The sequence below is a fragment of the Mesocricetus auratus genome, unplaced genomic scaffold, assembly GCF_017639785.1.
Source record: "Mesocricetus auratus isolate SY011 unplaced genomic scaffold, BCM_Maur_2.0 Super-Scaffold_100008, whole genome shotgun sequence".
Taxonomy (NCBI): domain Eukaryota; kingdom Metazoa; phylum Chordata; class Mammalia; order Rodentia; family Cricetidae; genus Mesocricetus; species Mesocricetus auratus.
The window spans coordinates 33,773,325-33,799,983 of NW_024429192.1; the positions used below are offsets into that span (position 1 = coordinate 33,773,325).

At 41.0% G+C, this 26,659-nt stretch overlaps 1 protein-coding gene across 1 annotated transcript in view; it reads left to right on the plus strand.

The window, feature by feature from the left end:
• The window catches only part of Crybg3 (crystallin beta-gamma domain containing 3), a 103,850-nt gene that overhangs the window by 39,571 nt on the left and 37,620 nt on the right, over positions 1–26,659 (plus strand). Inside the window, exons 3-11 of the mRNA XM_040750611.1 lie at positions 1,962–2,392; positions 7,183–13,282; positions 14,727–14,771; positions 15,030–15,145; positions 16,259–16,406; positions 21,177–21,313; positions 21,987–22,101; positions 23,182–23,217; positions 25,313–25,446. Coding sequence (XP_040606545.1) covers positions 1,962–2,392; positions 7,183–13,282; positions 14,727–14,771; positions 15,030–15,145; positions 16,259–16,406; positions 21,177–21,313; positions 21,987–22,101; positions 23,182–23,217; positions 25,313–25,446 — 7,262 coding nt within the window. The remainder of the gene's footprint in view (positions 1–1,961; positions 2,393–7,182; positions 13,283–14,726; positions 14,772–15,029; positions 15,146–16,258; positions 16,407–21,176; positions 21,314–21,986; positions 22,102–23,181; positions 23,218–25,312; positions 25,447–26,659) is intronic.

Sequence of the window (26,659 nt, forward strand, 5' to 3'; positions counted from 1 at the left end):
GGGAAAATGAAGTAACTGAGACATCCTAGGAGCTGAGAATGGGAAACCAAGAGATACAAGCATTGGTTTCTTTGTGCACCTCAAGCGTTTTAATAATAGTCAGTGACCCATAGGTCACCTTCTCCAAGTGGCCAAGAGGAAAGAGCAGTCCCTCAAGCTAGTTACAAGTTACAGCAAAGAGTGAATCACACACTCACCATGCTGGTCTGACCAAGGGAGAAATGGCCTGCTTGGAAATTAGAATGAATTAAATGAAGTAGTCAAAAGACAAAAAAAAAAAGTGTCTTATATATATGAGCGAACTATCGAGTCTTTTGCCAAATTATGCGGCAGTTGAGGTAAGGGTTGCTCTGACCTGACTGAGGCGGGCATGGAGGGCATTGTATGGATGAACAGGGTGAGTATGGCAGGTGATAATAAATGGGATGGGATCACAGATGAAACCCACAGAGACTCGGAAAGCCCGGTGTATTCCAACAGTAGAGGGTTACAAGTTATATCTAGTCATAACTTGTTAGGAAAAGAAAAATACAATGTTCTCAGGTGGCCACCTGTGGTGATATCTTTCTTTTACAAATAAAGCCTGTCTGAAGATCAGGGAATGGAGCTTGCCACTAGTTTAACCATAGAGATCTGGAGGTCTGTCAGACAGACAGGAAGTGAGATGGCTGGGTGGAGAGAGGATATCAGAATACCACCACTGCCACCAACTTAAAATACCGACTTTTTTGCTCATCTTCATGTTTCAGCATTATTTTTAGTGCTGCATGCCGTATTTGATAAGTGGTTAATGGAATGCCCTTTGAAAGCTGTTTCAAAGCTGGGTTAAAACAGACTGGGGTAAACAAATGATACAAACAATCGTGATAGCTTTGCTGTCTTGAAGACTGATTCTTACCAAACTTTGTCATGTGAGTCTGCCATCCCCTAGGGTGGTTTCACCTTGATCTCACTGACTCACTCTTGAGTTTTCCTTTTATGAGGCCTCTCGAGCATGGTGAGTGACAGATACTTTAGGGTGTGCATTCCATTTCCCAGTACACAGCTGTGCGAGCAAGCATGTTTGCAAGGCAGGCTGAGTTGGCACATTTGCTTAGAGCTTTTTGGAATCCTGAAAGCATGTGAGGTGAAATGCCAGCACACTCTGCTCTCCTGTTTAATCTTAGCTCCAGCAGTTCACATGAATGTGGGTGGGTATGCTTTATTGACTTGAGCAGGTAAAATGCCCTTAAGATGTTCAGTGTCTTCAAAGAACACCCAATGCACTCCTCCTTCTTTTGCACGTAATTCCCTATCAGGACTTAATGTTTTGCCACGAAGGGTTTCAGTGGGCCTTTACTCTGAATTGACGTTACCATCTTTCTTGACCACCTAGTGGAGCAGTTTTACATAATACAACAGCATCATGAATTAATACAGTGCTGGAATGATGCAGTCAGGGTGGGTTTATCTAATTACCAAGTATTTGAAGTAATACCCACTAACTCTATAGTGGTAAAGGGCGTATTTAAGTACCTGTAAGGTTTGCCATGATCTGTCCCTGATCTCCATTCTCACTCTTCTCAATTTTGCATCCTAATTATTTTCCAGTTATAGTAAACCCCTTAAAGGCGAATGCCTCACAATACATGCAGACAGACAGACAGACAGACATTACATAGTCAACTCTTCAGTTCCCAACAGGGGTTCCCTTCCATCTATTGCCTATTACACCCTCTGCTGTCACCTCTTCCAAACCTAGACTGGTTACACATGTTTGGGGTGTCGGAGTGCCATATGTCTCTTTGTGATGTTACTATACAGCTTTGTTTAAGTTGCACCAACTCTGATGTAAGAAGGTCATAAACAGCGTGAAGAAACAGAGGGTCTGGGTCTTATATGTGTCCCTGGCCTCTGCCATGTACTAGCTGTCTAGTTAGTCTGTATTGTTTGGTATGACAATGCTAATTTATTGTTTGCAGATTCCCCAGGGTGAGGACAGAAGGAACCATGCTGATCAGCCTGCCATTCTTCCACTGCTGGATGACCCCCCAAAGCCAAATGACCTTTCTAATTCTGCCCCAGATGCCAAAACAGGGGAAAGTGAGCGACAGCCCAAAGAGAGCTTTTTTCAGTTTCTTGGGAACTTATTCAACATCTCAGGAAAGTCGTCTCTTGGGGAAGTTAAACAGTCTTCTCTCAAAGATGACCAGGATAAATCTGAAAAAGACCCACAAACTCCCAGTGGCCCTCCTGAGGAGGGGATCTGTAGGGAGAAGGAGATTGCTGACTGCCCTGTGAAGATTCAGGTACTTCCTGTGGACGAACAAGAGTCCAACTCCTCAGAACTGTCTGACGCCTTTTCTTTGGATACAACACAAGACAGCGAACAGGAATCCACTGATATGCCAAAGTAAGTTTGAAAGTTATTTGGGCAAAAGAAAAAACATAAAGCTAGGTCCAAAAATGTAGGGTCTTTTTGAGTCTGGGTGGGAATCCTCATTAATTGAAGGACTTGGGAAAGACATGATAGTGTATATTCTCTACGTGGCCTTGGGCCTTTTGCGCCCCCTTAGGAGATAGTGTTAATACTTGCTGTTGCTAGGTTTGTCTTAGTTGAAGAGTTATCTTAAAGTCAAGATTCCCTGGCATGCGTGTTTCCAGCCGGGACGTCCTACTGTGTCAGGCTAGGCAGTGTGCTTGCCATGTGTATCTGAGGTAGCTGACTGATAGGACAGGCAGTGTGCTCTCTCGCCATGTGTATCTAGCTAACTGACAGGACAGGCAGTGTGCTTGCCATGTGTATCTGAGGTAGCTAACTGACAAGATTTGTAACCCATTGCTTCACTGGCATTTCTCCTCCTGCTGTCTCTCTCACCGGCTTTCCTGATGTCTCTTTCTCTCTCGTTCTTTCCTTTGTTCCTCCTCCTCTTTCTTTTCCTCCTTCTTTTTGATGGAATCCAAGAAACAGGGTTAAAAAAGTGAATCAATAAATCAGCTATCTTCATGAAAGTGGATTTATGAACCTCTTACACATCTCTAACAAAGTAGAGGCTTGTTTGAATTTAACGAGCATTTGAACACTCCTTTTTCTTCCTTTGATTAAACAACAGGTATAAACTTGTTTTTTTTTAATGCTCAAATATACTAGACAGAGTATTTTCCATCCCCCATATTATTGTGACTGTGGTAAGTACTTTTGCTTTTCTCCTTGATGAAGAATTTCTCTGTTTGATGGAGAAATGTGTTAAGCATCTGTCCCATTAAACAAAAGGACTTTACAGAGTAATAGAGACAGTCCCTATTGGTTAAATTCTGTTAACACTTTTATGTTTTTCACAGATTCGCGATCATCATGACGAGCTATTTTGTCAAGCAACCATCTTTGTTAGTGATGTTGCTTTCCTTTAAACCTCATTAGAAGCCTTCCCTACCATAAAAGAGAATTGCTTTGAAAGGAAAGATTGCTTAAAGAGTAGCTTAGTCATGTTTTTCCAAAGTCAGTTACTAAATACATTTTCTAAAGGCCTAGGTGTTATTTGCAGACTGCTAGAATTTGCTTTGATAAACAATACATCTTTGGCTTAAGTAGCAGGTGTATCAAGTTTACCCATACTGTAGCACAGTGTTAGCACAGCATTTAGAGGCTGAGTCAACATTCACATGATATACTAATGTCTCGGTAATCTATGCCTGTTTTTGTAAATACTTGTAATCTCTTAGTATTTTATTTTATTCCTATAATTTGGAGGATCAAGAGGCTGGAGAGATGGCTCAGTGGTTAAGAACACTGACTGCTCTCCCAGAGGACCCAGGTTCCATTCCCAGAACCCGCATGTGGGCTCACAACTGTTCATAAGTCCTGTTCCAGGGGAATCCAATGGGTTCATGCAGACATACTTGCAGGCAAAACACCAGGGTACATAAAATAAAAATAAATAATTAAAAAAATTTGGAGGATCATATCACACATTTTTTGGATAAAGAATAAGATGCAGATCACTTGCATAACTACATACATAAAATTCTATTTTCTCTGTTCAGTTTGTGAAAAATAAACCTTTTAGCTTTTGTTTGTTTGTTTTTGTTTTTTCAAGACAGGGTCTCGATGTGATTTAGCCTTGACTATGTAGACCAGGCTGGCCTCAAACTCAGAGTTGGCCTGCCTCTGGTTCCCAAGGGCTGGGAATGTGTGTCACCATGTGCAGATAAAGTCACACGTTTTTAGCAGCTCTATTTTATTTAAAAATAATGGAAAAATAGGACCTTTTATGTTTTATCATTATTCAGTTATATTGGTTCTGCTATAACCTCTGAAACAACAATGTAGAAAGTAGACAGTGTTGGCTGACTGATCCTTAAATCACGGTGGGATGGCTGCTCAGAGCTGAAGCCACTAATTATAATGCATAAAGGCAGGCTTACGACTTTGATGTTGAGTGCTTTAAAGGTGCCAGTTGCTTCATGTAGTGAATGCACACATGAGTTACAGATAAGTAGACTTTCCATCCAGGGTGCTGCAGAAGATTTTCTGGTTAGAATTTTAAGCCACGGCATTAAAATCATCATAGTTGAAATTACGCAGAAACTCCTAAAAATCATAAAAATGTAACACCAATTCCCCTCTCAACAATCCCGAACCATACAGGACATTGTTATAGTAAGTTTGTAATTATTGTACAGGATAAAAATGCTTTGCGATCTAGTTCTAGAGCTGGTTACAAGTTATCTACATTTACTATACATGGAAGATAAGGTTCTGATTCCTATCTATTTCCTGTTTCATTGGCATCATGAACATTCATTCCTTTGGTTACCCATTTCTAAATTTGGGTTATATTTTGGAAAAAGGTTGTAGACTACTGATAATAGGTTTTAAAATATATAGTTTTATAAGTACATTAGTATAGTTTTAAGTAAGACTATAACTTTGAAAGAAAAAACATGATAGTAGCTGTTATTTATCCTGACATCTGGATTTTAGTATGTTGTTCTAAAAGGTTCTTAAAATTTTCTGAAAAATTTATATATGCCAATATGGGCTTTGCCAGTAACACTACCTTTGTTTTTGTCTGTTTTTATTTTATGAATATATTAATATTCTGTATGAACATTCAAATGTGAATATTTTGAGAAGTGTGACGATTTTCCTCATATGGATGTCTGTGCACTATGGGGCAATCAGAAGGTTTGGACGCCTTGGAACTGGAGTAAGGGTGATTGTGAGCTACCATGCCGATGTGGAGAATGGAACCAGGTGCCTTGTAAGAGCAACAGGTGTTCTTAATCACTACTCCACCTCCATCCCCTGTTTGTGTCTTCTTAAATTTTCTTACAAAGGCTGCCTTATCCAAAGTCAGGCTTTGTTTAATAACTCTTTGATCCTGTCTGAAACTTATGCTGTAGCGAAAGCCACTGCCGTACGGACCTAGTTTGCTGGATTTATAATGAATGGAACAGGTTTTTTTTTTTCCTTCTTGTCTATGGTTACAACGTGGTAAGATTTTAGGAGCCAGCATTTATATGAGATGAAATAAACCAGTTCAGCTAAAATTTAAGATAGATGTGAGAGAGATAAAATTTAAGATGTATGCTGAAGTTTTTATATACTAAAGGAGAGGTATGTGGCTTTATCATTGAGATAAATCTAGCTTTCTTAATATTGCTTTAAACGTGACAATTTTTAAATGCATTGGAATACTAATTCTAATTAGATTATCTACTTTTCATATGAATTCTATAATAATGTTTTAGATTAGATAAGTGTTATCTGAAAAAGCCACATAGAGCATATAACCAATATTTTTACTACTCATCTTTATATTCAGAGTCCTACATTTTAATATGAACTCTTTGATATCACCCTCAAGAATCAGGGTATTGGGGGCTGGAGGAATGGCTCAGTGGTTGAGAGCATTTGCTGCTCTTGACGAGGACCTACATTCAGTGCCTAGCACTCGGCTCAGGTGGTTCACAAACGCCTGTAACTCCAGTTCCAGAGGGATTCATGCCATCCTCTGATGTTCACAGACACCTGCATTTGCATGGCACATGTACATATGTTCAGACACAAAAACATACACACACATAAAATGCTTAACATTTAGAATAATTACCAGCCATGCATGAATTCACACAAGGCATTACATGAATGCTATTTTCTAGCTCTTTTGTCAAGTCTTTTAAATATGCAGGGCTGATGATGATGCACCTTGTCTCCTCAGTTAGTTCACAGAATAGCGAGGAAAAAACTTCTTAGCTCTTTATACCTTAATGTGGTAAATACTGCGGTCTGTGGATTTGAAGGCCAGAGATAAAAGGTCCATCTTAGTAGAAGGGTTCAGTTGGTGGTGGAGGTAACTTACAAGCTTCATTCTTAGAGTTTTGGATTAAGGTCACTTTCCCTTCATGATAAAATTAAGAGACTACAAATAGTGTTTATAGGGGCTTACAAAGCAACCTGGCTTATATGTGAGCTTAGAGGTAGATTCTTCACAGCAAGTTTGATAGTGAGAACATCAGAAACTTTCTGCTGTAGTTGGGTTTCCAGTCCGTACAGAACTCCATTACGATGTCTACCTTCACCCAAGCAAGCAATTTAGCACTCATTACAGATTGAATATTGAAAAAAAAAAAGATAATATGAGAGGAAATTGCTAAGAATTCTGTCATTGATGGAATTAGTGCCTAACCAGTGGTAAATGTAAGTGGCACATCTTGTTTTTCTTGAAAACTTCTCTAACTTGCTCCCAAAAAAAGTCACCACTCAAATCCACATGAAAAATAAGAGGTGTAGATACTTGCCCTGATGTTCTAATTTGTTGGAGAAGTCAGTAATATGTACGCTTATTGGTACCAGCATTAAGTGTTCTCCCTTAGGGTAGTGTGTTTGGGGATTAGAACAAGAACCCAAGCCTTGTTTTTTCTTCTGTGTTCTTTCTGTTACCCACAATTAGACATAGGTGGGCAGCGAGACTAGAAGGAACAGTTCAGAGGACCTCAGACATTAATGCTGAGTTGATAATCGAAGGCTGTTTGTCGAGTCTTCACTATTTTTGACTAAACATGTAAATTTTAACAAATATACTAGAATATTCTGTAAAACTTATTAGCTGAGAAATGGTGTTTGAAGGATATACTTCACAGTTGCTGGTGTACTGATATTAATTATATTGCTTGATACCATGCTGCCTCTTTTCACAGAAAAGACACTGTTGGTAAACCAGAGAAGCCTTCAATAACATATGCAACATATCGAGGCCCCACACAAATCAGGAAGTATTTGAAGCAACAGACTGTGTTGGAAACTGTGAATCACTTAGACAGAGAAGATGAAAGCTTCCCAAGTACACACGCACACAATGGTTCTAGAAGTACAATGGACACTGTGGTGGCCCCGTTATCGTCAGCCAGTAAAGAGGTAGCCACCAAAGGATATTTGCTTGGAGGTCCATTAGAAAAAGTCTCTGGCTACAGCCAAATAAATCTCAACATGGAAAGCCATCTGGAAAATAACCCCGAACTGCAGAATATTGCTTCATCTAAGACTGTTGTAGATAAAAATAGCCATTGGGGCTCTGGGAGAAGTTGGGCCTCCCCTTCTTCTGTGTATAACCCCAGCTATGTTGTTGGGGAATCTGACTCACAGACTGAGAGTAGTTTGGTTTCTTCATCATTGTTTATAGGAAGTAAAAGTAGCCAAGCCCCTTGTCCAGAATTTCAGAGGAAAACTGCAACAGAAAATACGTTGAGAGAAAACAGCTCCATGATGAATGATGGCATGTCAGTGCCAAGAGAGGGACACGTTGGGCCTCAGAGACCTGCTGTTTCTGATTTCTCTAGTAAATCTGATGGGAGTGACAGTCCCAAAGTGGAAAGTACAAATTTGTCAAGTCCAAATAAATCAATTAGGCATGAAGATGTACGGTCGCCAGAGAGTCAGTGTTGTGACAAGCCAGCTGCAGATAACCCATCAAGGCAGAATGTCGGTCACACCAGCATTACCACCCTCCAGGGACATGCTGTGACAGACTCAGAACTTGTTAGTGAAGGAAAGAAGTTACCTGCCCAAGACTCAAAGAAAAATGTGGTTTCAGAAATCATGCCAGAAGCAGAAGGCACCTCGGGAGTTGAGCCCACAACTTCAAGTCATATAAGAGCTTCAGAAGACAAAATTGAGTCCTTACCCAAAGATACTGAGCCACTGTGTAAAACAGAAACCCAAAGGCTTGATTTGGTGCTACATGTCAAAACTCACAGTGTGGAAAAAAATCAGGAGGGCCCTGGTTCTGTAAAATACACCAATGGCTCAGCAGTTGTAGTAAACGTAGAAAGTGAGACAGCACCTAAAGTGAATCTTGAACTTCATAGAAATCCTATTTCAGAATCCTCTTTAAACATGGAGAAACCACAAAAAGCCAAAGTTTTCCCTGATGCCAAGACAGCTCTGAACCTCAACTGCAAAACTGCATATCGCAGTGCCTCACCCCCCACCTGTGTTTCTGGAATGGACATGCTCTGCAAGTTGGATTTCCCTTGCGTAAGGAGTGAGCAGTCTCTGTCCAGTGAAACTGGACAGGGCAACATTCTCTCTCCTAGTGAGTGTCAAGATGTGAGAAACCATTCTGAGGCTGCAGACAGAGACACTCCGGCCCTTCCCCTTGGACGCACATCTGTAAGCACTGAGTCCAAGGAAACTCCTCCTGACAGATGCCAGTTTCCTGTGGGTCCTGAAACCATTGGCACTCACTTAGCTGGGGTGGATCTGTTGGACTTGGAACATGGAGGTATCTCTGAGGACCACACATCTGTTCCATATCATGGTTGTAAGAAAGCAGAGTCTTCAAACACCAAGGCAAGTAGCACCTCAGAAAAGGCTGATTCTCTTTCCTTGGAAACCCAAACTGCTAAGATGTTACTCCAAGTAGGGGTTGATGCTCAGAGCAGCCTCCCCGTTGCGTTGAGTTCTGGAAAAGGAAAAGCCTTGTCCAAGCTGCCCGTTTCTCAAGCAGGACCCAGAGATATTTCTCAAGATGAACTTGCTTCTTCTCAGTTAACAGTTGCAGGCGAGCTAGCTGAGATAGTTTTATCAGAATTAAATTCTCTAGAAATTGAAAAGGACAAAAATGGTCAATCAGTGGATCACAAAGAGATGAAAGAGATGCATTTATGCCGTGGCTTTAAAGAGAGTCACCAGGCTAGGATGTCTCCTGCTACTCAACGTCACAGTGTACAAGAATCAGAGGTAGACATCCTAGATAACCCTGCTTCTCTTCTCAAAAGCAGTCAGCCTGGGATTGTACCTCTTGGTCCAGTGGAGGAATCCACAGGGCACATGGCACAGAATTGTAAAGCTAGCGTGTGCATAACCAGCCCATCTTTGGCTATGTGTAGGACTCGAAAGAGTTCTAGTGTCTCTGAAATGGAAGAACCGAATTCAGATAATATTTCTTCAAAGTTCCAAGAAACTAACACCACACAAGTATATTCATCTTTTCTGGGTTCTGGTGCCTATTTGGAGAAAAACTTGTTTACATCTGAGGACAGTAGCTCACTCAGTGTGCCTTCTCTGCTGGGACCAGAAGGGGAATGCTCATCTCACAGAGAAAACGCTAATTTCCTGAGTGCTGGTTCTGGTGCTGCCTCTTCTTCCTCTTGTCATTCGAAAGAAGATAGCACAGTGGCTGTGAGTTCACATGATCTCCCAAGTCATTTCGATTCCTTAAAAGTTACTGTAAATCTCACGTGTGAAGGTGCTTCTGTTACTGACCTGCGGGGCCATAATAGTGCTTATTTGGAATTAGAGACGCCTTGTCCAAAGGGGTCAGAAGTGACTCCATGTCAGGGATGTTTAGGGACTCAGACTGGGAAGTTGTCTCTTACTTTCCCAACCACTGCCTCCTTTGACAGTCCCATGAAGGCAGAGGCAGGAACAGTTGCTGGGGCACCGGTGTCAGTTAACAGCTCATGCCAGCAGTGTTCTGAAGCATCTGCTGATCTTCAGACAGAAGCAAGGAGAAGAGCACATGACCACTTTTTACTCAAAAGTGGTTTACTCTCAAAAGCTGACACGTTGCTTGAGGAGATTTTCAGTTCTGTCAGGGAAGAACTGAAATCCAAACACACGGCCGGGACCTGCCAGGAGCATCCAGCCAAAGATGATGTAATGAATCCAGGTACTGTGGAAGAAGATATCTCATCAGAAGTGTCGTTAGCGGGGATCCAACCAGAAGAGCGCTTGGAAGAGAGGAGTGTGGAGAATATGTCAGAAATCCAAGGAGAAGAGAAGGACAGTGTTTCACCTACAGTTGGTGAGACAAATCTTCTTTTTGATTTTGATAGAGTATCTTCTCTGTTAGAAGAACAGACCACAGAATTAGTCAATGAGGTTATTTATGCAGCCCAAGAAAATTTGACAGATGATGCTGAAGATACCTGGGCCACTGAACCCCAGGCGAACACTGCAGAGATTCTGAACAGTGGTGGTGTTAAACCACATGACATAGTTAGGGAGTTCTTGGTATCAGAACAGGCAGTAAATCAAAGCACGTGTGAAATTAGTGACAATAAAGTATCAGGTAAATTCTCGTCCTCTGTAAGTGACTTAGTTAGTGGCACCAAGTCCATTAAAGGAAGAGAGATTGTTCCCTATCAGCAGCTCCCAGGTGTTAGAAGTGGAGCTGGGCAGTCTGATATTATAAATTTGCAGAAATCTGAGGCTGTTTTACAAGCTGAAGACTTGCTCCATACAAGGTTGGATGATGGAGTGAAGCCACATTTATATGTCAGTGAGGACTGTAAAAAGGCAGCAGAAACAGTGTGTGTGGATAATCACAAAATGACAACAAAAGATGCTAGAACTCTTGTATTAAATTTCAACTTGCCTCCATTTGCAAATGATGACATCCATATGCCTAGCACCTCCAAAAGCAGTTTGTCTGACAGTCTTGTGTGCATATCTGAAAAAAGTTTCCCAGGACATAGTAAAAGCACACCCCTTGCAATGGCAGACTTGGGGAAAGCACACAAAAAGGATAATGAAGTAAATGCAGGGAAAATCACGCTTATATCTTCCATGTTAGAGATGGGAAGCCCCAGTAAAAGGGATGCTGAATTGAATATTATGAAACATGAAGCAGCCCCTCATATGTCACATAAAGAAAAAGCATGCAAAAGGGATGCTGAATTGAACATCACAAAAGCTGGGCCAGAGGTTGACATTCTTACAAGGGGAGGTGTATACCAAATGGATGCTCAGATACATGTTGAAAAACCCGAGGAATTACCTGTCACGTTGGGAATGGAAAAAGCTTATAAGACGGATAGAGAAGGGGGCACTGGCAAACCTGAGGTGATGCCTGCTATGTCAGAAATGAAAAATATCTGTCAAAAAGATGCTGAGGGGGATATTGTAAAAACTGAGGTGATGCCTGTTTCGATTGAGATGGAAAATATTTACCAAAAACATGCTGAAGGGGATGTTGGAAAGACAGGGGTTGCATCCATTATGACAGAAGTGGAAACTGTCTACCAAAAAGATGGTGAGGGGATTATTTCAAAGGCTGAAGTGACAGCTGTTACATTAGGAATGGAAGACACTTTCCAGAAGGATGAAGGAAGTGATGTTGCAAAGACTGATGGGGTAGATGTACCTGTTGAGTTAGAAATGGAAGATATTTACCCAAGGGACACTGAAGCAGATACGGGCAAAACTGAAGGGATGCCCATTACACTAGAAGTGGGAAATATTTATGAAAGAGACACTGACGGGGTTAGTGGAAAGACAGAGAGACTGGTGTTGGAAATGGAAAGTACTTACCAAAAGGATGCTGAAGATGTCCTTAGAAATGCTGAAACGGTCCCATTTCTGTTAGACATGAAAGACACACACCACAAGGCAGTGCATTCTTCCTGGGATATTTTGGAAAAAAGGGTCCAAAGGGATCCTGAAGAGTTCAGTGGGACAACTGAGTCTGTGCCTTCTAAAATAGAAATGGAAGTAACAGCCCTGGAAGGTTTTAGTGACCGTACTGAGAACCTGGAAGTGTCACCTCCAGAGGTAGCCACCGAGAAAACAAATGGAACACCACCAGAGGTGACCATTTCACCAATGGAGGCCATGCATCCTATCTTGGAAAGCGAAAAGGGTCCTCAAGAATACATGGAGAAGAGTGAAGAAACAGAAGAGCAGCCTGCTGAGGGAAAGGAACGACTGATACTGCACGATGACCGGCTGGCTTCACATTTCCGTGGATATGAATCACCCACGTTAAGTAGGGATTACGAGGGCTACCCAGCCTTAGCGATGCCAGAGTTTAAGGAGGAGGACACAGTGGTAAGGTTCAACCAAATAAAGTCTGTTTCTGCAGTATACGACAAGAGGAGAGATCTGGATTATGTTGACGAAAAGGAAGAGGCAAATTTAGCCTTTATTTCTCAGGACGAACAAGAGAATTCATCCTTTACCATCTTGTATGAGGAGCCCCTTCAGGAGGAGGACAAGTACGCTCGCACAGAAATGAGAGAAACACGGTCTGTCCTGTTCCCTGACACCTCCTCCAGCAGCATGCCCGGCCTAGCGTGTGAAAGGTCTGAGAGCAGAACTGACCTGGTTCATCACTTTGAGAAAGAAGGTAAACTGGGTGAGGCCTTCGATGGTGACAATTCAGAAATGTTCTTGTCAGTGGAAGCCAAAAGGTACAAAATTTATCCCTTAGCCCTGAGTCCCATTTATGAGGATGACAGCTCACAGGAGGACGTCCTGTCCAGCGAGGTCTCGCCTGGTCACCATGGCTCCACAAAATCAAGGGAGAGTGCAAACCAGCCCTCGTCTGTCCTGTCCCTCCTGCAGTCGGTGTCAGAGCGCCTACAGAGAAATTTTGATGAAGATGACAGGCAGGTGGCCGAGGACGAGGAGGAGGAAGCAGCAGCAGCTTCGGGGAAAGGGTTGAGAGCTGAAAGGAAGGAGCGTGTCACTTTCCACTTGGCAGATCCTTCCATCTCCTTTTACCCTGACGATGACCAGGAAAGCACTGGAATCTCCAAGCCCTATGAGGAACGCAGTGAACCAACGACCTCCAACCTGCAGCTCAGCCTGTGGCCAGAGAAGGCGTCACTTCTACAGAAATCGGATCTCACCTCTAAGTTGCACTCTTCCCTGAAGAGTGCCTATCATCAGTACTTGCAGACTTCCAGGACACATTCCTTGGAAACGGGAACCAGATATGGTGGCGCCTTTCAGGAACCGGTGTCCAAATACTTCCGCGTTCAAGACCACGCAGGCAGGATGAGTCCCTATGTAGAGGTAAGTCACCGTGATTTTTTTTTTAAACTCTTGGTAGTGAGACTATCTGAAGGCTTATAAAGAAAACCGGTATGCTGGGATGAGCACTGTCATGGTGGCCTAGAGTCTTGGAAAGATAAGACAGCAGAATGGCAAGTTCTAGGCCAGCCTGGCAACTTAGTGGGGGGACCCTGTATCAAAAGAAAAGAAATAGAAGAGTTGTGTGCATACTACACTGATGGGGAGATCACTGGTGGAGTGGCCGTGTAGCCCACAAGGACAGGGTTCAGTTCACACACACATGCACACACACACACACACAGAGTCCTTGGAGGGGTAAATTTTGTTCTTTAGAAATTGATTATTCTTTGAAGCATGTCATAGCATATGTTTTCGTTATCTGTGACAAGGAAACAAAATTGCTTAAAGACTCTTTAACATTTCAACGTAAAATGAAGTGGTAGTTTACTGAATTCCTCGAGTTACTTACTGTGTGTGTATGCTACTCCTCATTTAGCTTCTTTAGGTAAGGAAAATTTGTGTTCAGTAACATTTTACCTTGTTGCTTAGCCACGCCCTCTTTGGTGAGGTGTTTCACACAAAGCAGGTGATAAGCAGTCTAGTGGGGGAAAACAGGATAAAAAGCCACATTATAGCTGAAAAAAATGCTGTCAATATCAATTAAGGGTTTCTCTTGGCTTAGAAACACGCAAGTGTCTAACGTGGAATATCTTTGAACATGGGGCTTTCTTTGTTGGCATTGCCAATATCATGGAACTTCTTAGAGAATCCTCTAGAAAGCCTGTATTTTGTCCTTGAACCTCCTTGGCAACTTGGTAATAGTTGGATACTGAGCAGTTACCCTAAAAGCCAAGATGATTTTAAAATAAACGATGGTATTAGATGACACGATGGTTTTCTGGTACCAGTCCACTGCTTATCAAGTACAGCAGACCCTCTTCACAGACACAAAATCTGGGCTGTTTTCAGCTTTGTCTCTCCACTCTTGGTTTTTGCCATGCTTCCACCCTAAGGAACTGTCAAGGCTGCTCTCCTGGAAATTCCTCCACTGTTACTTACCCCAGTTTTTCACTGTTTAAAATCTAGTTCTTTTTTAAGTTCTTTTAATGCCACACATTGCAAGAAGCTCTTTCTGAGCCTCTCTAGGCCACAGCCTCCCCTCCCTGCTGGTGCCATGTCCATGTTGTAAACTGTTACTACAGGGGGATCCTCTGTTTGTTCCTAACAAGCTGTGGACCTCTTGAAGGCAGGGACACTACGTTACTTTCTTCTAGTCTATTGAAGCATGCATACATGGCCATGCTTATCTGATAAGTGTGTGACAAATTTGGTTTAGAACTGTGAAGAATGTGAACTCTCTGTGTTTATACGTATGTGTATATATATATATATATATATATTTCCCCCCAGCTATATCTTAATTTTTCCACTTTTACTATTTCAGAATGTTGATACGCAAGCTCTGAGGTGTAATCCAAGGCCAGGGAAGGTAGGCATATTGTTCTCTTGTGGGCTGAAACTTTGGTTACTTTCCGGCTCATGGACTTGAAGACAGATACTTTTGACTGACTTAGTGAGAGTTTTTAATTTTTTTCTAAAGTTAAGGATTTAATAACTACAGCAAATACTTCAAACATCTGCTTTACTCATGCAGGGAATTTTATTGTTTATGTTCTCTGACATTTCCAACATTTCTGTGCATCCTTAAAATTAGTCACTATGCCCACCTACTTACTATGTGTTACAGATGATTATCTATGATCTCCATGGAAGTAAATATAAACAAGAGGTCTACGGTAATGTTTCTGATGCTACAACGTGGTCTTTCCCGAACGGGGCACTGATAAAAGTTGTAAGGGGCTGGTAAGAACCCTTTTGAAATGTTACAACCGATTATTTAAAATTACCTCTGACTTCTTACAATTATGCTCTTTGTAGCTTTTATTAAAGTCATACTCTCTTTCCTCACTTTACTAGGACATTTGAAACATTAGTAATGTTTTATAACTTATTCCTCTTATTTACTATGACATACTATGTAGGCTGCTTTTAGTGCTTAATGCCTGCAGTGGATTGCATGACCTAATGTATACCATCAATGCCATTTTACAATTGCAGTATTATCTGAATAGATTTGCAAGTCAAGTTGAATGAAACATGGCTTTGAAAAAATGAGCTCAGAGTTGTGGGAAGTTATGGAATGTGAAGGCCACATGGAGTTATTTGTAGAGTTGACATGCTCAACAACTCAGAAATTCCTAGTATGATCTACAAATGAGGGAAAAACCTCCTTAGTTAGTATGGATACTGCCCTGTGGACATAGTGGAGCCAGAGTTTCCAAGTCGAGTGTTTAGGTTAGCCCTGGCCAGTATGTGGACTGTGAACAATGTGGTGTACTGTTGTCTTCGTGAAAGAAAATGGATTCATGTCTGTAGTACCCAGTGGTAGAAACATTAAGACAGAAATGGAACTTGGGTCACTTCTTAAGTTATTTTTACATAAATGTGAAGTTTTGTGTATGTGACATATTAAAGTATATTTGTCCATAAATACTCATTCAGGCCTCTATTGTGATACAGTGTTTAGTGTTTTAAATTTTATTTAATAGTTTTCATTTCATATGTTTTGCCTACATGCATGTAGGTGCACCACATGCATGTCCAGTGTCTGTGGAGGTCAGAGGAGGTGCTTCTGGGGTTATGTATGATTGTGACCCATCATGTAGGTTCTGGGAACTGAGGTCAGGCCCTCTGCAAGCAACCAGTCCCCTTAACTGCTGAGCCTTGTTGCCACCCCCTCCCATTTTCAGTATTTTTATTTCTAATTTTTACACTTAAATTATTCTGTATTATTTCAAAAGTAACCTTCTTTGCTAATAGTGGAACTAACCTAACTTTCAGAAATGCATGTAGCAGTCTGTGACCTTCTCAGTTCCCTGCCTTAGGCCAGCTCACCTTGTGCTTCTGTTTGCTCAGCTGGATTTTATATGAGAAGCCTTACTTCCAAGGTCAGAAATGTGTGTTGGAAGAAGGGGAAAAGGTGTTAAATCGGGACTGGCTTCATCAGAACAAGAGGCACCCAGAAAGAAACTTCGTGCTGGGCTCCATCAAACGTGTCTTAAAGGTAATGCAGCTGCTCATTTTCTACTGTTTTTATTTTGATTTTATCAAGCAGTAAAGTTGTCCTGTGGCCTAATAGTGCTAAGAAGTAGTTGCTAGTGTTTGCACTAGTGTACTCATTTTCATATTTAAATTTATGCATATCAGGTGTTTAAGCAAATAACTTAAAAACAAATTTATAAAATTTAATAATTTAAAATGATAACTAAAATGTATATATCTCTGTATATCTCACAGATATAATGCTAGGCATAATCACTGTAAGAATAATTAAGGAAAAGGTAGTAGCTCCAAATTATCTTTTTCTAACTGAAATACTGCTACTTAGTATGACTGTGTTACATGTGTGTTTGCCTGTGTGTGGGCAAGTGTGTATATATGTGAATGTGCTTGAACATGTTAGAAAAGGAGAAATTGAAGAGGGAGTTGAAGTGTTGCTGTTTAATTTTCTGTTAAAAAGTTATTTAAGATGAGTGAAGTCTTCCAGCATAGACGTTTTATGAGAGCCTCTGTAGTAGGCAAGGCAACACATCTTTACGTCGTTAAACAAATGCAGCATAAACAAATGTAACACACCTTTACCTAGTTAAAATAATATTCCATAACATACACAAATGTAACACATCTCACGTAGTTAAAGTAATATCCCAAAACAAACCTTATTGATAAGGGCAGACCTCAGGTAAGGACACGATCCCCTCTCCACGTCCTCAAAATGTAGGACATGAATCAATGTAGTTATTAGTGTGGTGACCATAGATATGGAGGGTGTGTGTGTGTGTGTGTGTGTGTGTGTGTGTGTGTGTGTAGGGGCTGTGGGTGTGTATGGGGGTGGAGCTGTGTGTGTGCATAACAGTAGTAATGCAGAGAATAAGGTTGTATGTTTGGTAGGCTGAGCACAGGAGGAGCTGGAATGGAAGGAAGGGATATGCAGTGCTCAAGTATGAAGGTTTGAAGAAAAATTTAAAAGGCATAAGTTGTGGGGAAATCATTCATGATTAGATCCAGGTTATAAACTTTTGATAGTTGTAGAGAAAAATTAAAGGCAGTACACAGAAATGTTCAAGTTACAATACGTGTGTCTACATGTATTATTTATGAAACAGGACTAGGAATAAATTCATATCTAACAAGTACCCCTGCATGCTCATGAGCCTGATGGCTGTAGTGGGCAGTGGGAATGGACACATTGCAAGCTTTGAGCCTTATCTCAGGTTGCTTGAAGTCTGGAGAAGAATTTGACTTGGGAAGTACCCTCTAGGACCCCTGGGATATGCAGAGAAAAGGCACCTCACCTGAATAAGGTAGTATGTGAGTTAGAATCTTCAGCAGGTAAAGAAGAATTAGCATGCAGACAAGTGAGTCTTGGCAGAGCCTCTTTGGCCAAACAAGGGGGTAACCCTCAGTGGATCCATGGCGCTTCAGAAAAAGCAGAGTTCAAGGCAGAGAAGACAGTGTCTCCTTTCATTTTGGGAACTAACTGTGTTTGCAAAGCCAATTTAAGAGGTTGTTTAATTATCTAACTTAGTACAGATTTCCTGAAATGAATCATTAATGTGAAGTGGGAATCTTTTGGGATTTGCATAGCTTGCGGTTCTGTGACATCCTTCTGACTATTAAAGTACCACCAGGCCAAGCCTCATGGGGTAAAACAGTGAAGAAGATTTGGCAACCAGCCACTCTTACAACTCTACTAAATCAAAAAAGAACACGATCAAACAAATTTAATATGCTGAGCATAGACATTTAAATGCATATTTGCACATCTGCCCTTTGCTTAGACTATATTACAAGAAAAAAGTGAGTTGTGCTCTCATTTTTTCTGTCATTTTTATGTGTTCAGTGAGTCATTCTTCTTTCAGTTGTAGTTTGATTGATCACATCTTAAACAAACCAACTTTTAGTATTGGAAGAAAATCAAACTATTAAGCCTCAAGCAGAAAATGCATAAATATTTTAGAAAGTAAGACTCAGGCATGAAGCTCCTTGTTCTCCAGCTGTCTACCTTGAGACACCTTCTTTCTCCTGGCAGCTCTTGCCCTGCCTAGACTTGTCCAGTGCTGTCTTGTTTCATCACCGGCTGTCAGTTGCTCTCCTCTGACCTTAAGGTCCTGATTTAATGATGTCTTCACTCGACTGTGAGCAAATGCAGCAGACACCTTCAGTGTTCAGCACACAGCGATTCTATTTAGGGTCATTGTTTGCAGCCAACAAAAATGATTAGGATTAGGGGTGACAGTGCAGTGAGTCCAATGTAGTCTTCTGAAATCTGAGCTAGATTTGTACGTTTCCTTGCATTGTGTATTCATTTCCAAAGGAGAATCTTTTCATTTTGACCAGAAATCATTTAGGTTAAAGCTGACATTAGTGGACCATGGAGAGAGATCATTGTTAGATTAGACTGAAGACATCTTGTGTAAGATGCAGAAAAATTGATTATTTTTTTACCCTTTTGTTAACTACAGTTCATTCTTACTGTTTCTCCCCTATAACCTTGATTTACATATATTAATCAATATGAGCCTTCGCCGAGATACATTTGCAAAATGTGTCATGAGTAGAAAAGTGTTGAATGAAGTCCGCACACTTTGAGTCATCTGTTTATCGTTGCTAAGTTACCATAAAGGAGCATCTAGTTGTAAGAGTTTGGCTGCCTTTGCCCATCAGTAATTATACAAGTCTTGAAAAGACGCTATTTTTGTGAATACTCACTCCAAAGACAGCTTAGTGAAAACCATTTGAATCACCGCTAGTGAAAATTGGGCTTGTCTATCGGAGCTTGAAAGGCTCCATACATCTGTTTTCATCTTTCTCTTGAGCCGTCATTATGCTTTGGCTGCCTTGCCATTTCCTTCTGTGTTACTGTAGACACGAATGCCTCTTAGCCTTTTCCCTTTTAAAGTCCACCACCCAGACATTGTTTGGGTAACACAATGCAGAGGAAACTTGTTTGTGTGAGACATTTAGTTATGTATTCCGCGACTGTACCTCCGCTCCCCAGGGGGCCATTAAGGCAGCAGCATTTGAAGTAGCTTTAGCAGCTCTCTGTTATCAGCAGCACACCATAGACCCTGGAAGATTGACAGGTGACTGTTCCGGGTGTTTCTGGCTAATTGCGAAGTGAAACTTCAGATGTAGGTAGACTTTTCTATTTTAAAGGCCGCTTAAATTGTGCTGCTTTAGTTTTAATGCAACTTAGAGCTTGTTTCTGAAGAGGATATATATATATATATATATATATATATATATATATATATATATATATTTACTTGCTTTCAGAAGTATTACCTTAAGGGAAACGTCGCCGTTTGTATGTCATGATCACGCATAATAAGCATCCTCTTCTCTGCTAGCTCTTTAATAGTCTGTTTATAGTGAGGATCCAATCCTCTTTGCTTAAATTGTATCATTTTGGAAAGACAGTTGTGATAATACATTTTGAATAATACAATCTGATGGGTCCCCAATTCTCTAAAATAGCATATTCTAGTTAATTCTTAAATTATTTCATTTACTAATGAGAGTGATTGAGAACTCGGTATGTGGAATGTTTAAAAAAATTAAAATATCAAAACCTCTAATTAGGAAAGGAAACCTCTAAAAGGAAGTTGTCCAGTGTGTAGTTAGTGCTGTCTCTGATAATTATTGCATGTACTCATTTTACTTATAGTTTAAATGTTAGAGGTGAGAATCATGTTACTGAAATTTGACTTGTATGATTCAGCACTCGAGTATCTGGGGTTGTATGTTTGGGCAGAATGGTGTCTGTAGTTTTGGAAAGGGAAAAATGATTGTGATTCTAATTCCTTAAGAAATGACCATGTTTTTTAACCATCATTCAAGAGAATATTAATAAGAGATTTCCCTTAATAAAGAGGGCTGTCTCTTTAGGTGCACCATGAACAGAATGTATAAAACTTCCAGAGGCCAGTGTTGGGGTGCACCTGTAGAGCTCTGTGGAGTGTGGCTCTTGATACTGTACAAAATCAAAACCCAACCACAATCTTTGTATTGATGCAGGGAGTGTTACAGGGCAAGTGGTGTTCTTCGAGGTTCCGGGGTTTAAAGGTGCTCTCGCTCGACTCTTTGTTGTGAACTACAGTTATTATTGCAGCTTGCACCAGAAGTGGGAACAGATTAAAAAGAGCTTGGCGAGTGCAATTTTAAAGGAAAGCCTGACTGTGGGTGTCTCATTTTTAAAGGCTGGGATAGAGTCAGATTTCATAACACCTTTTATCATCAAGCCAACTTGCCCTGAAAAAATAAGAGTCCCACAAGTAGGAAAACACATTTCCTCTCCCCTCACCTCTAGTTCCTTCTCCTTTGTTGATGTAAATTAGATAAACACACCGGAGGGGCAGTGTCTCCCTTTATTTATTTTTTATGTCCCCCAGGAGATCAGCTTTTATTTAAATCCCTTCCTCCCTGCAGGCTTTGTTATGCTCCTGAGAAGGAAGGCTTGCAGAACTTTGGCACTCAAACCCATTAGTAACTGAGCCATTCTTAATGGGACAAGTGTTTTAAAACGAAGCAGAGAAAAAAAAGAAAGGAAAGGCGACGGTAATTTTTCCAGCAAATATGATTGTTGCATTATTCATATGACTCCTGAGAAAAGCTTTGTTTAAAAATTTGTTTAAGGATCACCAGTTCCCCCCTTGTACTGTTTGATGGAGAAGTCCCGGTGCATACTGAAATCATTGTTGCCATGTGTCCAGGGCGGGAACACTAGCCTGTGTTTCTTTAGATGATTTCAAAGGCAATTTTTCTTTTCCAGGATTGCAGTGTTCCAGAGATAGAGCTGTGCCCACAGTCTGACCCCGGGTGCTGCCCAATCTACATACATCGAGCTGTGCCCAACCTGGAAGAGCTGAACATCCCCAAGTCTGCATCCTTCACTGTGAAGTCAGGAGTGTATGTGTCGGCTCTTCTTAATTGTAGTGATTAATGCTTCACATTTCAATAGATGACATACGGTTTCTGAAGTTTTAGTGTTGTTTATGCTTCCGGATACCTAAGAAGGACTACTTCCTGGTTTAAAACAGATGTGTCTGTCCTTCTTTGGATCTAATTACGGCTTTGATGTATGACTCCTAGGAGCAGGTACAGAATCCCCAGCCTTCTTGATAGACGGATAGCATTGGCTTTTTATCTAACACAGTTTGGGACTGGGAAACAAAAACCTGTCTCTGACCTAAAAATTTGGACCCTGAACAATGCCTAGCTTGGGTCAACTGTTGTGTTTTCCTCCCTGTTCCTGGGGTGCTAGCTGGCAAGCAAAGATTTGCTGGTCAGTGTTGATTTCTAACTTATAGTCTGCTTACATTAAAGATGCCGCATGTTTTAGGCCTTAGAAAATTCTAGGGCAGAAATGAATAGACAGTACTCAAAAATAAGCCATAAGGTAGAGAGTACATGCATGTAAATACTTGAACACTTTAGCCTTCCTTGTCATGTGCTAATTGTATTATAATTTTATTACTGTAATTTTATCATGGGATTTTTTTTTGGTAGCCCCTTTTCCTCTTACAGAGCCCAACTGAAGTACTATTATCATACTTTAACCAACCATTTGTACCTTGTCTAGTTGGCTGGCCTACCCAGATATTAATTTCAAGGGGCAAGCTACAATTTTGGAAGACGACCAGGGGCTCTTTGAGATTTCTGCAGCAGAAATGAAATCACTGCACCCTCTGCAAATGGTAAGCGGATGTAACCCGAGGCTCTCCTCCTCTCAAGCCCCCACACGTGCAGATCAGAACATTGTCACCTCGAGAGCCCTCGCTCTCAAGACATGAATGCATGCACCATGGAGTCGACACACTGAACATTGTGTTTCTACTCACACCATGCAGGATATTTGCCTTTACTTTGAACCGTGGCAAGCTTATCACAATACATACCCTTTTTTTTAAATTAGGTATTCTGTGCCGTTTTAAATATTTAATAAAATCCTAAGTCTGCCTTGTTGATGCCCATTAGAAAATTAGTTGTAGAATATTGTCTCTTCCAGTTTCATAATAGATAGTAAACTCAGCATTAATAGTAAATTGGTCGCTCTTTCAGTGTTTACCATCTTAAAGATTAAATACCTGCCAGCAGCATCGCTATGGCAAATTTATTTGTTTATATTTGAGGCACAAACTGTTCGATTAAGTGTAGGCTATGTGATAAAACATGCTTGGTTCTTTGCCTTGGAAAATAGAAACAAGGACAAATTCAGAAATTTTCAGAAACATCACATTGTGGAATGGTATTTTAACACATAACATTATGTAGTTAGGGCCTTGGTGAGAATGACCCCTATTTATGGTGTACGGTCTTGCTGTTACGAGGGCACTAGGTATGATCACCTGTGTTATGGAACTTGGGGGGACAGATGTAGAGATGGTGCACTGGCCTAATTTAGAAAACCTAAGTGGTTCTAGGGGATGCACTTGGATACAGGGCTTAGAAATCTGCTCTGCCAAATACATCTTCTGAAGCTATTAGCAGTTCCCCTCTTCTGTTTGGGATACTCTAAGCTGCAATTACATCTTTAGTTGTTTGTGTTTGTTTAAAGATCCTTGCATTCTGATCTGAAAGCTTTTAAAAATTTCTAGCCTGTATCTACTGTTGTAGATCAGTCTAACCTGCTTTTGACTACCGCTCTGAATTTACTGTCGTTAAATTTGACTGCTGCATTGTCATAGCTAATGAGATTTTTGTAACCTGCATATAACTTTGTTACTTTAGCCCTTTTTATGTATTTACACTGTCTTCAAATATCTTGTCCTTTTTAGGGCGGACTGAAAGTGGAAATGCCTATGAACTTAAAGGTAAGTCTTGCACTGTAGGCTAGCTCAAAAGATTGAACACTAGGCTTTAAATTTTGATATAGGACCGTTTATGTGAGTGTCCGCTACCTACCGAGTGGAGGCTGCAGTGCTTGGAAGTGACTGTGCAGACTGAGGACCCACACTGTGGCTGGGAACAGGGAGTGAAGAGAGTGCAGGGATGGAGGTCTGTGCTGCCACCTCCCACAGACCCACCCACGCCCGCTGTGGGAAGAAAGGTGGCGGGTTTGTTTTTTGTTTGGTGACGGAGATGGTGAGATGGAATCTGGGTCCTCACGTGACTTCAAGTGAGCTCCATATGATTTGAGAAAGATGCTGCAAAGAGGCCAATGCGGATGAGTTGCAGATAGCGCCTGTTGGATGGATGTCAGCTTGCAAGTATGAGTGCCTGAAAGGGAGCATAACGGCTGTGACAACTGGGTGGTAGCAGTGACAGGATCAAGTACATCATGTGAGGGAGAAATAGTTACAGATAGATATGTGTAAGGGGAGATGGGAAGAAAGTCTGTTCAGTGGTCAAAATGCAAACAGCCTTCAAAAGTAGGAATAGCCCCTCCGACCAGAGGCATGTGTGGAGGAGACATCCGTCCATCCTCGATTTCCACAGAGTGGGATCCAGGGCTGCCAGCCCCTCATCACAAGTTAGAGAATTGACTGCGATGTTCTCAGTCACATGGATGGGTCTTTGAAAGCTCACACGTCTCAGTGCATCTTGTACACCCTGGCTGCACGCTGGGATCTTCTCAATTTTAGGAATATATCAGCCTAGTCTCCATCCTCAGGTATACTGTTCTGATTTTGAATGAGGGTGACTAAAAACGCAGCAAAGGTTGCAAAGTGCTGATCTGACTAATGAAGGCAAAATTACCAGTGACACTCTCCGTGTGACTCCTGCTGCAGCTTCCAAGGGTGGTGAGTCACAGGGCGATGTGTGAAAGGCTGAGCTGTCCTGGGGTGTCTGCACTTCACAGATTGTAGGCCTCTATGAGCAGATTGATTTTCATAAGTAATCACAACTTGCCAATTAGGAATTAATTAACACTGATGATGTCCTAAGAGCTTATTCATGATTCCTGCTTTTTGCTTAGCTTGAATGTCATCACATGCAGCAAGTGCTATGCCTGAATAAAACTCCACTGTATGTATAATAGTTACATACCTTAACTTTGTTACATATGTGGGATTATTAAATAGCTTCCTAAGAAAAGTTAGTGTGCAGAATCAAGATCAGTATTAGCATATTTTTTTCAGTCTATAATGTTACAAGTTTTGTTTTTCAAAAATGAGTTACAAGTTTTGTTTAGTTCTACATATTTAAGCCTAGGGATCTGTCACCAAGATCTTTGATTTTGGTTGTATAAAAATTATTCCATTAGCCACAGGAAGCACTGCGGGTGAGGTGTGGAGGGAGCAGCAGTTACCACAGCCGTGCATTTAGCCGGTACTTGAGAGAGAAAAACAGCACAATAGCAAAGAAGTACTGTGTGGTAGCAGCTCTCTGCTGCTGTCTCCTGCCTGCTGCTCTCCCGGATTTGAACAAAATGTCCAATTAGCAAAACGCTTGAATTTCCAGTGCATTCACATTTAAAACTTCACGCGCTACCTTTTCAGCAAATATCAGCAGCTATAAAAAGCAGCTGTGTTATAAGAAGCTGTATTTGGGTTTTGAACTCAGTAGGTAATTTAGTTTTGTGCACTGGAAGCTCCAAATGTTTCCACATCTAACAGGGTGTGAGGAGGATCTGTAGAGAATTCGCAACACAGAGTGATGCAAAGAAAATTCAAGACTCACCCATAAGGCAGTTCAGCATACATGGTGGTCCAAACATTTGGGTAACCAGAAAAATGTAGTAATAGCCAGGTGCATTAATGTGAGAGAAACAGGAGAAGAAATGATTGACCCTAACAATGGTACTGGCTCATACCTACTTGGTCAGATGCTGGTTTATATTGTAGAAGTAATTGAAAAAGCAGATGTTGCTCCCTGATGATGTTTTGTCCTTAATGCCGCTTATGTAATTTGAAGTCTTCCCGTGTACAATGTGAGCACATTAAATAACCATTTCATGTTTTTCAGGTTATCCTTTATGAAAAACCTCACTTTCATGGACATACCAAAGAATTTAGTGAACATATAGATTCTGTCCCTAAGTTTTTAAAAAGTGATAAGGACTTCCATGGCATTGGATCAATTCGTGTCATTGGTGGAGTGTGAGTGTCATATTTTCAATATGTGATTTATTAGTCTACTTTTAAAGATTAGCTCAAACAATGTGTTAAACAAGACAAAATCAGCCAACCTTAACCTTATAACCTATCTCCTTTCTGCAATATATTACGTAAAATATATAACTTAGTTGAGATTGGGCCTACTTACTGGTTTTTTTTAAGAATTTGAAATAGAAACTGTGTTGTGTATTTAATGTAAAATTTCAATACCTAGCTTTTCTAAAGCACCATAGAAGGATTACAAAGTAAATTTCTATTTTTTATAGACTATGAACTTGGGGGAAGGCCTGGCTTTTTAATCTGCTATTCTGTTGATCTATTATTGTTGACTAGCTTATGTTCTAAGGGCTTTGCTAGTGAATTATCTTATTAAAGTAATAGAGGGAGCCCTGTGATCCCAAGGTCAAGAGTGTTGACATTTGTGGTCTCCTGTGCTGGAAGCATTTCGATGAAACCATCCCAATCCCAAACACAGGGGTGTTTCTGCGACCCCAGCCTCAATCAGCATTACTCCAGCAAAAAGCCCAAGGAAACTTGTAACCAGGCTGGTCTTTGCCTCTCTCTGGGTTTTGTGTTCTGTGGAACTTTGCTCAAAGCTGATTTGCTGTTGAGAAGCCCATGCTGGGATCCATCCAGAAACATGTCTCCCTTCTGACACTAGTCATTCTGAAAGTGGTTCATTTCAGTGTCATGCAGTGATGTAACATCATATAACTTGTTAATGCCCCTCTAGCAAATGCTGCTTTTAAAATAGTCATAGGTATGAGCCTGTCTACAGTCAGCTCCAGTTCTGTTTGCAGTTTGAGACGCAAACCAATGACTGCCATACCAGTCCAATGAGCGCAGAGGAAAACCTTTAATACACCAGCGATAAGTCGTATCGATACTTGGTTTGCTGTGCCAGTAATCATTTCATTACTTATCCCTAAAGTAAAAGCATTACTTGTTGTTAAAAGGACAGATACAGTACAGGTAAACATGTTTTTAGTATGTTGTACTCATTTATAATGTTTGATGGTTTGTGGACACATATGCATATTGTTAAAATGCTGCTATAGAAGGTTTTTGTCTTTATTTTTGTGTTTAATTATTCATCCATTTTTTTTAAGTTAGAAACAAGCTTGTTTCCCATGTCAATCCCAGCTCTGTCTCCCCGCCCTCCCCACCAGGCTCCCCAGCCCCCCACCCAGTCTCC